Here is a 12,706-nt window from a genome sequence, read left to right as displayed (position 1 = left end):
CGCCGTATGCTGTGGGCGCGAGGGAAAACGTGCGGCGGTGAGCGGAGAAGCATGGTGGCTTTATGCACGCCGAATGTTGTGGGTCGCGTGATAAAGCATGCGAAAGGCCAAGGGAGTCGTGGTCGGGTGAGCCCACGCTTCCTCTGCTATATACAGACCGTGACGACGCATGGCTGTCCGCGTGACTGAGTGCATTCCCCGACCGCGTCCCGTCTTGGAGATAATCACCGACGGGTGCAAAACCTGGGAAAAACCTGGATGGCTGGTGGCTGCGCGTGCGCTGTCTTCCCGCGTACTTAGCGACGGGAGGTTTCGTAATCCCGAGTTTCAGACACGCGTTGAAGCGAGAGGCCGGAGAAGCTTCCGCTCCTCTCTGTTTGCGCTACATCTTCTCTCTGCCTTCTTTCTCTTCCCCTTCTCCCATCCCCCAGTGTAGGGTAGCCAACCAGACTATTGACTGGTTAACATCCCTGCCTTCCTGTATTCTTCTCTCTCTCTCTCTCTCTCTCGATCACGCCAGCGTTGTGGCAGTGTGTGTTCCCACTGATTGAGCGAAGTCTCTTCACGTTTGCCTGTGCGCGTGCGACACCACGATTTGCTTGACACCAGGCGAATTGGAAAAAACTGAACTACCACGTTTTCGTTTTCATCTCTGTAACTCCGTAATGACTAATGATATCATAATTCTGTAAACTGTATCTATTAAGACGTCTAAAACGGGCAGAATTGCTGCGCCGTACACAGCTTTGAAATAAATCACTAATATTTGAGTAGGACGTTTACAAAATCATCGTAAAAATCTAAATTCATATATCAAATGTGTCCCACAGTATACGCCCTAACAGATTCAGTTAACAGAACTGCGACATCTGTTTTTTGGTGCAGAGTTGGGCATTTGTAGACTCCATGCTTATTTGTTTTCTAACTTGCCAGTTTTGGGGAACTTTTGTAAAACATCTCATTCCCCGTAGGAAAATTCTGGTTCCAACAGTCACTAGAATTTTAAGTCTCCTATCAAATGCAATGTATTTCATTCAACTCGGTCGAGCAGTTGTATCATAAAGGCATTTCTGCGTTTTATATGTATTTGAATAGGGAAATCAGATTCGGCCCCGAGCTAAAGCTTCCTCTTCAGTTTGAAAGCCGTTTTGTTACTTAAAGCAAGAAAAGAAACCTAGGTTCAGTCTTTGTTATGAATGTCGCCCAAGCTTTAAGGAGACGTGACGTCATTGTGAACTTTACGCTGTACACTCTTAAAGATATTTGCACCCTTTGGGGCTTATCTTGTTCTACAACGATAATCGTCATCTGCCTTGCTTGTGTTTCCTTTCTTGAAAACTCTGCGTTCCCTACTTTCTTGTCGAGAATGCTATGTCACGCTAATAATGCGCATGCCGTTTTTGACCTGGAAGTATCGGACGCGCCGCGGTAAAGAAAGGAAATGCCGGTAAGACAGATGACGATTATTGTCGTGGGACAAAAGAAGCCCCAAAAGGTGTATTTAAAAAAAAAAGTGAACAGTTACAAGATGGCGACGAGGTCATTGAAAACAATTTCTACCTGCATGGTGTCCAATAACAAGCTTACTTGTGTTGCCGCCGGATCGCTGGAAATGCTCAAGCAGTCTGATTCTTGAGTCAGGAGCAGTGAATTCTGCTCAGGAGTGCTGAGAACTTTGCTAGGACCTGGTGAAAAATGCAGAGGGAAGAAGTTCTTCATATACAGTGCGATACGACAAATTATTAACGCACTGAACTTTAAGATGAGTCTGGTTAAAAATCACGATTCACTTTGTTTCAGCTTGTTCGTACGGGTCAATAGCTTGCGTGTTTCTGAGGGATTATTTCTTATAATTAGAAATTTCAACAATAACATTTTATGATGGCTAAGAAGCTGTTGCTGCTCTGTGAGCACGACCTCTAGGAAAGCGTGTACTGGGCATTCAATAAATAGGCATATATTATAGCAAATCGTCAGCACTAACATAGGCGTTACTTTTTCTGCAGACAGTCAGTGAAGGCTGACACTTCGCCATTTAGAAATTCCTTATTTATGTGCTAGCACTGCCTGACACATTCAAAACAATATTTTTCCGACCACATGCAGCCCGCAAAGAAGTGCCACTTCTTTCTCGAGAAGCGCAAAAAGGTAGTTATCATCCGACTGCCTATATCAGAAACACAATTATACAACATTGAACAAATCGTTTACCTATTCCTTCTTGAGGTTAACCTAACGATGAACGAGATCTCATTGGTTATTTAGATCGCTTTTAGGGAAACAACGGATTATTTATATCAAAGCTTTAACGGAATAGCAAAAAATCGGCTGTAGTAATTCTGCAGCACAAACACACAGCTGGCAGAAAATGAATACAAAAGCGCCCTCTTATTACCTCCACCACCATCTATCCATCACCTAATGCGTTAAGCAATAAGCGTTTGCGATGAAAAGAATAAAACATTAGATCACACATAAGTCGTAAGCAAATCATGACCAGCGAAACATGCCACATTCTTTTATAGATACCATGCAGGCATGCGTTTGCACCTACTAGATTTATACTTTCAAAGTGAAGTACACATAATTAACCAGAAACACTTTTCAACGTATTATGGGCTTACTAGGGGCTGCGGACGGCCCTTTTCTAGCTTATTCTAAACCCTTACTGAATAGTAGTCAGGCATCTTAGCTATTGCGAAATTCATGCATTGATTCTAACTGTTCAGCCAACGTTATTTGAAGTTTTCACACGAACAATGTTTCAATCAGTAAACAACATGAGTATTCAAGTAACACGATTGAACGTTACGGCTGCTTCAAACTCTCAGCATCAAAAGTAAGCACATTCGGTAGCCCTATAATTGCTAGATTCCGGATGTCCAACACTCCGAGACCCGTTGCACTATCATTTATATACGTCCCAAAGTGATGTACTGCGAACTTATGGTTCCAGAAGTTCCAGTAAGAACTCACACACTTCGTCTATGAAAGATCTAAAGAGAAAGTGCAGACGAAACAGAACGAAGACATGCAAGAAGAAAGGTGACAGAAGTGGTGCAAGGGTGCGTGGAGGCAGCAGCAGCAGCAGCAGCCTGGTCGTCATCGGCATCATGCGGGGTGCGGGAGAGTGCGGCATGCACGCGGTGGTGCGTGTCGTGTGCAGCATTACACAGCAGTGCGGGAATTGAAGCAAAGCGCTACCTGGTTGCGGTGACCTGACCGGTGGTGGGTAACGCTCTCCCTGGTAACCCATATTGTCAATGCCACCTACAACGGCGGCGGGAGACACACACACGAGACGTTTACTCGAAGGGACGCGCTCGACAACACACAAGGCGTCACATTCGCGCATAATAGGGCAAGAGTGAGTGGACAGTTTGGGGCTACATTTAGAACAGACTTAAGCCGTTTCTATCAGGGTGCTTTAATACAGGGTATAGGTCCCTCCATAAAGTACAAAAACGGCGAAGGCGCCGTGCCTATGGAAGGGGGGCTTAGTTTGAATTGAACATATGTGACAAGTATTTATACATGATCCCTGGCAAATGACGTACAATGCTTCAAGTGCATAAATTAGACGCATGTAGTCTCTATTGCGTTATACTTAATTATGGCACGCAAGTAGGCATTCGGGTGCCAGAAACGTCAGCGAAGATTGTATATTTTTGAAGTGCTACCTTTAAGGTATGACGAGCTCGTAAAAATGGCAAAATGAGGTAACCTTTACACTGTTTTGCAAGTACTGGGGAGAAAGGCACTGTGTTGGCTAGGCGTTGACAAATTTAGAGACCCACCCACGTGAACACCGCATTTTGCTGCTTTTTACTTTGGGAAATGGTGCAATGCATTCTGTTTGCAGGTGCTCAAGAATTCCCAATCGCATTGCTCTGCTGCTTCGCTATGGATGTGTGCCAGTTGCCTGGAGATCATTTCAAAGATTATTTAAGTTACAAGACTTCCATGGCGACTAGCAGTAATTGAAGAAGTACTGACACAGAATGTTTATCTAGTTTTTTTTTTTTTTTTGCGGCTACAACAGGCACCGCTGACATGAAAACCATGACCACGAGGCTTAATCACTAATGATTGACAAATTATTGTGCCGATATATGGACATACAGCACCGAAAGTTCTGGCGTCCGTTAAGACAGGCGCCAAGTTGTTTCACGACGTCAAAGGGGCAGATAACGCCAAGGTTATCACGGATTGCGATAACGCGGGCTTGTGAACCAATGACTTCCACGAAGCGTGCCAGTTTTCAAATCAGCTGAGTACTTCGTGATCGTTGAGCAGTCTTCGCTGAATAAGGTACGCAACTCCCCCGGGGTCGCGACATTCTCTGCGACTTTCGTCGTGCCTCACAGTGTGTTTCTCATAAATCTGAGCCGTTTGCACGTGGTATTTAAGACCAGATTGTTTCAGCGTAAGTACTTGGTCGAAGGTAGCCAAATTACGCACAGAGAACGATCAAGACAAGTACTGGGGAATTGGTCTCCGGTGTGCGTACTTCTTTAATGTGCAATAGTGTGGCACTTCAGAAGCATTCAAGCCATTGACAGCGCAAAAGTGTGGGTGCCGATAGAGGCAAGTGCACCGTTTTCCCCGGTTGGGTGCGACCATAGTGCTCCATCTTTGTTTGAGCACAGAATGCGCTAACAAACACGGAGGAACGTGTAGAGCAGGTCATGCTGATCCACCAGGGAACATACAAACATGGGCAATAAACGAATTTACAGCAGTTACGAATGCAAAAGCCCGCCACCTTGTAGCGGTTGACTTGCGATAGGTGGCACTAGTTCTTTTCGCGTCTGCGCAGTAACTTGATATGGCTTTCTTTAGTAACTGCTGCCTAAATGTCTTTCGGAGTGTAAATTACACACTAACGTGTACCCTTTAGCAATTGACAACACTTTGTGTAAATAAATAGACAACAGGAAGTGGTAGGCAAGAAAGCTGGACTGCCTAACCTTTGAATACAGGAAAAGGAATATTCCTGCATATTTTTTAGCAGCGTAGATTCGAGGTTTAGTTATATAGAAATGGGCCGTTAGCATAGAAACGTAAACTGGCTAGAAGAAAGGCAATCATAGCTCATTCATGACGTTGATATTCCATCGCATCGCTGCCCTTCGTCAGCTCAATGTTCCAATGCAGATAACATATTTAAATAAAACGTAATTGTAAACAATAAGCACTGGCTTACGCTCAAATATTACGCGTGTGAAAACGGATAATCATTGAATATGAAACGAAAAAGAAAAACACTCACCCATGAAGGACTGTCCAAGATAGTTGGAATTGTGGACAGCCGTAGCGATGCTCACGAGAGCCTGGTATTTCTCTCGCAGAAACTCCAGGGTCTCCAAGCAAAACGCGAAATCGGGCCTGCCTTCCGGATTGTACGACCAGCACCTAAGCATGAGGTCGTGGCTGCGGATAAAAAGCAAGGGAAAACTTATGGGCATCCTCACAGCGAGTCGATACCACAAATATAATTGATTACGCCTATATGATACCTTCTGAATACATGTTTTAATGGCATACCTGAAAGTTACCGATGGAGGGAGGCTATACCTTTAGGAACACATGTGTAGACCCTTTGCATATGATTACAATAACTCCAACAGCATTATTATCAATTGTCTTACTTGCTCATCTATTGATAAACTTGAGCACCTTGATTCTTCAACAATGCACTTGCTCTTATAAAAGTAAGCAAGTAGCGCCTGTACTTTCATAGTGTGAAATAACGGGCAGTTGCAGGCAGCTTATCAATTACACAATGCAGAGAAAGCGCAAGCGGCATACGATATATACTCCGGACGCTTACAGGTCGTCGGGGCAGTTGTCCGGATTGTCAAGACGCCCTCCCTCGCGGACGTAGTGGAGGACTTCGAGGTTATTTCTGGCCGGGTAAGGCTGCTGGCCCATAGTCATGACTTCCCACAGAAGGACGCCAAATGCCCTGCGTGTAGTACACATAAAAAATGACCTCAGACAGAAAGACGTACGAGCAGCGCTACAAAGAAATGTGCCCAATGTGGATGAACGTTGACAATGGTTCTTTCGGAAGCTAAAGCACTAAATTTGTGTAGTAGCTCAATATTTACAAAGAAGGATCTGTAATGGAGTTGAGCTAAGTTTTCTCAACAGCCCGTTAATAGGAGCAGCGGTCGAAACTTAATGAATACACCATTTTGGGGCACACCCTCTGGAATTAGCGAGAAGTACCAATAGCACGACCTACAAGAATGGGTGTCGGCAAAGCCGCTATCGTGCAGCACTCAAAATTGACAACAGAAACGTACCCACCGGTTGCTGTGAGCAGTTACGAGCTCCTTATAACGTTAGTATCATCACTTGCATATTATCGGTGTCACTACTATACATATAATCTCTTGTTTACTTATTCATAGATTTGGTGGCAATTCGTCATCAATTAACTCGCACTTACAAACGAAACGACACTCGTCTATGCTGTTATGGTGCAAAACGACGAGTAGCTTCAGGCACCTTAAGAATGTCTGGCGGAAAGCAGGGGAGTTTTTAAGGCGCCGAGCTGTTCTCCATCTCAGAAACAGCGACAATAGAGAGAGTGGCACACAGGGCTCAAACCAGATCGCACGTTTTTAACAGTCGAGAAGTTTGAACAAGCAAGCCCAACATACTGACTCCTACAACGTATTTGGCGGGAATATCAGTTTTACGTCATGCTAAACATGGTTTGTTCTGATTGGAAACAGCGCCGGACAGCCGTTAATTGTATCGGAACATCTTCACAGAAACATGCAGAGTGCATACATGTGATGGTGTTGAGTGCCGACACTGACCAGACGTCCGAGTGATTGGTGAAGACGCCGTCGACGAGTGACTCCGGCGGCATCCAGCGCACGGGCAGCAGTCCTTCGCCCTCCTTGCGGTAGTAGTCGTGCTTGTAGATGTCGCGCGCCAGGCCGAAGTCGCCGATCTTCACAACGCGTTCGGCGGGGTCCGTGCTCGACACGAGACAGTTCCTCGCCGCAAGATCCCTGCAACAATGGCCGCACTGTCGGTCAAATCTCACGTTTCTCGGGAGCGGTAACTACCATTTACGATGGGACTGAGACAAGTTTCAGGCGAAATCGTCGGCAGATGAAGCGAGATCAGCGCCATTCAAGCACGACCCCAGAGTTTCCGATAATTCCACTGAACGATTCTGCGTAAAGGTACAATTCGTCCCCCCCCCCCCCCCCAAGTGAATTATGCATCGTACATCCAAGTTTGAATCAACGACAGTGATATATATCCCCTACATTAGGTAACAATAGTTCGACCTGTCTGTTGAGCTGAAATGTTTCCGTTCAGCTTTCATTTGTAAACACTAATTCATCGCGGCACAAAAGAAACAGTGCTATCGGCAATGTACCGTTCGCATCCCACAGATATGTTACCAAGCTTAAACAAGAGGCGACCGAGTGGTGTGGTAAGTCGTAATAAAAGGCGTAAAAAAACTCACCTGTGCACGAAATGCATGTCTTCAAGGTACTTGCAACCCTTGGCTACGTCGACGCATATGCTGAGAAGGTCGTTTAGTGTCAGTGGCGACCTCTCTCCCTAAATTAACAGAAGAGAATAAACAAAACATGTAAAATTTAGCATCATATGTTCTTGTGCAACACGGACCTGAACACCAAAAGTTTGAGTGAACTGTCAAGCGGCGAATAGTGCATCGTGTCTATGCGGATATCAAATATCAACATCATTCTCATACGAACGAACTGAGCAAATAAAAAAAAACGTTGCTGAATAGAAACGTCGCTAATATACAGGGTGCTTTTGTTAGCTGCACCAAATTTTGTTAAAGATTGCCTATGGTAGATAGCACAATACTAACCCTTGATGCAAATTACTCGATGAGGCAGCCATTACTTCTGAGAGAGATAAAAATGGTCGTTTGAATAGTTAACGTAATGAAGCAAATTCACTTCTTAAGTTAATTAATTCACACCACATATATCGATCTACGAATTATAGCCGCTGAGTTCACACGTATACACTTGGTACGAATTCTCCGTACAGCAGCAGTGCCGTGATATTAATTTTCAGTGCCCGACGAAATGCATTGGCGTTCCAGTTACTTTTTAAAGTAACCGCTGTTTTATTCATTGAAAGAGAAAAGTAACTGGAACACTAATGCGTTTCGACAGACACCTTGAAAAATATCTCGGATCTGGTGGTGCCTGGAGAATTCGTTCCAAGTGGATACGGTGTGCTAACTCGGCGGTCATAATTCGCAGATTGAGATATGTAGTGTCAAAAAATTAATCAAAATGTTAGTTAGCGTAATTACGTCAATTATTGAATTGAACATTTGGTTTCTCGTATAAGTAATGGCCGCCTCATCGAGTAACTTAGATCAAGGGTTAGAATTGTGCTGTCTGCCACAGGCAGTCTTTAAACGATTTGGTGCACCTAAAAAGAAATACCCTGTATATGCGAACGTTACGTCCTCTAACCACGATAGACAAAGAGCAAGCGCTTACAGCTACTGGTCGATTGCTTCGCAGGTAGGACAGAAGGTCTCCTCCCTCCATGAGTTCAAGGATAATAAAATGCAAGCTGTTGTCCAGGGAGATGCCAAGTAACCTCAGGATGTGTTCGTGCTTGAAGTTGCTGTAGAAAATAAATCACATTTGGTGATGAGTAGTCGTAGGGTCGGTAAAAGGCGAAATGCAGGTCTTCGTAATGTAAGAAATAAAGGGGGATTTCAAAATACTGTAGCAATATCAAAGAGAGTTTTTGCGTTCAACATACCTCATTAGCTTTGCCTCCTTCAAGAATTCAGCTTTCTCCTGCTCCGTGGCGCCTTTTCGAAGGTTCTGTGAGTCAGAAAGATATCTTGTCAAGAAAATATTATCTTCTTATCTAGCCACTCTCCCTGTATCAGTGCGTATTTTCACATAGGGCATACATAGATTGACTGAAAGTGTGTGCCACGCACCTTGACAGCAACTTTCGCCGGTGGCATGCCTTCTCCTCCGAGGTTGTGGGCTATTCCTTCGTAGACTTCGCCGAAGGCTCCGCTTCCCAAGAACTTCGTAAGTATTATTTGATCCCTTTCTATGAGGGGCACAGAAGCGAGTTCTTCGTCTACAGGCAGGTCTCTGCAGATTAGAAAAATAAGAAAAGAGGACGAACTTTTTAGAGTTTTCTCAATGTTTTTACACAATGTGGGACGCTTGACAAATGTGTGAAAAATAAATTACCGAGGTAATGGGCAAAAGTAAGCTCTGGTGGCAGGTTGCCGCGCCTAACAGCATAAACGACACTAAGGGATAGGGGCCATGCTTCAATTTTCTTGTGCCTTTATTAAACTGTGCAATTACCCAAGTTTCCATCGGCTATCTGAATTAAGGTACGCATATGGTTATTACGTGATCTTATGTACTGCAGTACCGTGGCGACGGGCAGCTATACTTTTAAACAATCTAGCCAACAATCACCAGCGCCTTGTAGCCGCCAAAGTGTCTGACAAGAAGAATAACTCATTACAGTATGTCATGGCACAGTTATAGCAAATTGACGTCATCGTGCAGATATAATGCTATGACGAATTTCCCGGCAGGTGATCGTGTTGCTGCTGATAGGCTTTCTTTGATAGGCATTCCCGTACTCCGAGTTCCACTCCCACGATGAAGGCACGTCATGTCGAGATGAAGAGTTGCTTCAAAAGTTTTAGGGCGGACACATAAAAGTAGGTTGCCACATGTGAATCGATTGAAAGTGAAACTGAGCTTTTCCGATGCGGCATGTGGGGTGTCTTACCCGAGGGCGTACAGGGCGTTGTTCTGCTGAATAAAATTCCCGTTTCGAGGCAGTTCACTTAGCGTTGCCAGTTCAAGGTCGGGCCGGAGGTCCCGAACGTTGTCCTGGAGAACTTTCTTTTCCTTCTGTCTCCTCTTGTAGACTGAATGAAAGAACAAGCCGAAAAAAATAACAAAATTCAACACTCGCGTCATTTATATGTGAAGGAGAGGCACTCCTGATGAGAGCCTTCGAGAAATTCTTACCGATGTACAGTGATAGTACAAGCACGCTGGCGAACAACAGGACCCCCAGGAACGCAAAGACAATGATCTTCCTGACAGGGTTGTACTCAAGGCCGATAACAGCTGAAAAGAGGCAGAAAAATAAAATAAATAAACCATTTTATCGTGGCTAGGCAATCTAAAAGTAAGAATAATTCAACTCAGCGTGTTTTCTTTTTCTCCTTGCAGTGACAGATAGAAGATAGGTATAATTTTTACTTTACGCTCCACTCCCATTTCACCTCAGTGCATATTTCGCGCTATCGTTAAGCGTATCTCTACAAACGCGCAAGGAGATGCAACTCCACACTCTCCTTCGTCACACACGTAACAAACGGAATAACGTTTTGGTCCGCTGGCGCTTTGAACGCAGTACGCACGTACCGTTGCGTTCGCGGTTAGTGATTGAGTTAGGGTAGTGTGGAGTACAAGGCTTTGAGCACAGCCAGGCGTGAACACACGCTACCGGCTATAGCACTGCAGTGACTTGCGTTCCTTCTAAGAAGCTTAATCGAGGTTGCGCTTAACGCTGCTGCCTCTACACCAACATTTCTGGGGAAGGATGTACTTTTTTCCTTAGTCGACACGGCTACAAAAACACGTGTCGTCGTTCTTCTCGTGGCTTGTCTAGACGTTTGTTTGCCGACAAGCAACGAAGCCAGTCCACAATTCTGCTGCAGCTCGCTTCTCAGAAGACATGGTGCGTATACGATGGCTTTTCATTTTATTTTTCACCTGGAAGAACGGCAAAGTAAATAAACCAACTGTTTTACTGGGGGACGCAGGTTGGAATATCGATCTTTTTGCGAAATCAGAACGCAAACAAACAAATCAATAAGTATACAAAAAAATTACAAAATTCTTAGTGTTCGCGGAATAAAAAAAAGCGCATGACGCTGTATAAGCAATTTGTAGCTGCTTAACGACTTAACTGGTATAAGATCGGTCAACATTAGGAAGGAACTTGCAGTCGACATCTAATAAGGTAACACCGGCTGTGCAGAAAACGAGTTTATAATAAAGGCTGCGTGGTGCTTCCGTCAAACAGCGTTGGCGTCTAAGACATGACAAAGAAGTTTTCTCAAGTGACGTAGACGCGAGAAAATACCAGCACTGATTAAGGGTTTATTAACAGCACAATGGTAATATCACCAGCATTTTAACGAGTTGTATTATCACGACCAATAGTGAGTGAAAATTTGATAATTAAACTTCGTCACGACAATTCAGCGCAATGAACGTAGAGCCCAGCCTGAGGTCACATCTTTGTGGGTTGCTGCTCTTGAGCTTACCACGAAACCCACGTTAGGGTTAAGTTGCGCGGTCCCAGCTCAGTGTGTAAGGAACGTATTAGTTTGGCATGTGCGAAACGCAACCAACCTCCGGGCTCCGGTAGCGTGAACGGCTCGCTGGGCTCGCTGTACTCTCCTTCGCCATACTCGTTCAGGGCCCGAACCCGGAACACGTATTGGTGCTGAACCTGCAGGTCTCGAATGATCCAATGGTTGGCGCTGCTGTTGTAAGCCGTGACCCAGGCAGATTCACTGGGGACGGTCGGTGTGCTGCCGTCATCCGATCGCTGCTCGGCGACAAGGTCCACAGCCCTGGAAACGTGTCAAGGCATGGTGACGTCATTGGCTGCTTTCTAACGACAGGGTGCTGGCCTACAGCTGGCGATCTTTATAATCAAACCTTGGAGGAAACAAAGCACGAAAGACAGACGAAACAACTGTGTTTGTCCTTCGGGATGTTCTGTTCGCTCTGTTCGCTCTAAACATGTTTTAGGACGAAGGCCATTCGCTGCTTATCATCTGTCCAGCTGCCCATCGTCTGCTTCATGTTTTTTTTTCTATGCAACCATCCACCGATCTTCGCTATCCTGTATACAGCGAAACCTGAAGTACGGCTTTTCTCGAGGTCTGCACACATAATTTACGGCAGCGTCACCACCATAAATGTTTCAGAACGGAAATCGGGAACCAAGTGCAAAAAGCGGGATCGTCACTTTTCTGTCACCAAGACGCCCCTTGTCACTTGTATTCATTCGGGACTGTTCGGTCCTAGTTAACTTTTTATCCCTAAAGATGGGCTACATTGTATTATAGACGAGCTAAAGAACTGCACTCAAGTTTCTAAAACATTTCCTGAGACACGACGACTCAAACACAATTTAAAAGAAAGTTAATTGAAATCCATGACGTCACACTGGCATACGCGCGTGAAGGTTCTGGCGCGAAATTAACAATAAAAATCAACTATGACGTTCGGTTTCTTTCTTCTAATACTCAGCCTTCTACTGCGAAGCTAACAAATATAGTTTTTAGAGAATGCTTTGTACGAATAAAGTGATCTAGACCTTCTCTTTAGTGTGTCTTTAATTTTTTCTTGTATTTTATGTTAAGACAAGTTAACGTGGAGAGAAATAAATGGCGTCGATTGCTTCGCGTAAAGCCATACACGCTTTTGTGGTTAGTGTTGTTCGGTTCCATGTTGCCCGCTCCGCTACGGTGCAAACGTCAGAAGCCTGCCGCGGGCTTCTTCACGACGCTCTCAGGTGAGCTCGAAGGATCACAATGCGGACTATTTCAGACCGTACGGCGACGGGGTATAAATAGCGGGTCGGTGGAAATGTGTGC

The 12,706-nt window shown here is 44.9% G+C and overlaps 1 protein-coding gene across 4 annotated transcripts in view; it reads right to left on the bottom strand.

Moving 5' to 3' along the window:
* The window catches only part of sev (receptor protein-tyrosine kinase sevenless), a 142,722-nt gene that overhangs the window by 3,426 nt on the left and 126,590 nt on the right, over positions 1 to 12,706 (bottom strand). For 2 of the 4 annotated variants that reach the window (XM_055066513.2, XM_050171395.3), the window contains exons 33-44: positions 11,451 to 11,674; positions 10,053 to 10,154; positions 9,808 to 9,949; positions 8,984 to 9,146; positions 8,797 to 8,861; positions 8,526 to 8,655; positions 7,499 to 7,596; positions 6,834 to 7,031; positions 5,834 to 5,968; positions 5,273 to 5,433; positions 3,205 to 3,270; positions 1,588 to 1,685 (exon numbers count right to left, since the gene is read on the bottom strand). In XM_055066513.2, coding sequence (XP_054922488.2) covers positions 1,588 to 1,685; positions 3,205 to 3,270; positions 5,273 to 5,433; positions 5,834 to 5,968; positions 6,834 to 7,031; positions 7,499 to 7,596; positions 8,526 to 8,655; positions 8,797 to 8,861; positions 8,984 to 9,146; positions 9,808 to 9,949; positions 10,053 to 10,154; positions 11,451 to 11,674 — 1,582 coding nt within the window. The remainder of the gene's footprint in view (positions 1 to 1,587; positions 1,686 to 3,204; positions 3,271 to 5,272; positions 5,434 to 5,833; positions 5,969 to 6,833; positions 7,032 to 7,498; positions 7,597 to 8,525; positions 8,656 to 8,796; positions 8,862 to 8,983; positions 9,147 to 9,807; positions 9,950 to 10,052; positions 10,155 to 11,450; positions 11,675 to 12,706) is intronic. The other 2 variants (XM_055066514.2, XM_050171396.3) reach the window with 1 other exon arrangement.

The sequence above is a fragment of the Dermacentor andersoni genome, chromosome 6 (genome assembly GCF_023375885.2).
Source record: "Dermacentor andersoni chromosome 6, qqDerAnde1_hic_scaffold, whole genome shotgun sequence".
Taxonomy (NCBI): domain Eukaryota; kingdom Metazoa; phylum Arthropoda; class Arachnida; order Ixodida; family Ixodidae; genus Dermacentor; species Dermacentor andersoni.
The sequence above is the reverse complement of the archived record's forward strand: the minus strand, read 5'-3'. Positions and strand labels throughout refer to the sequence as shown.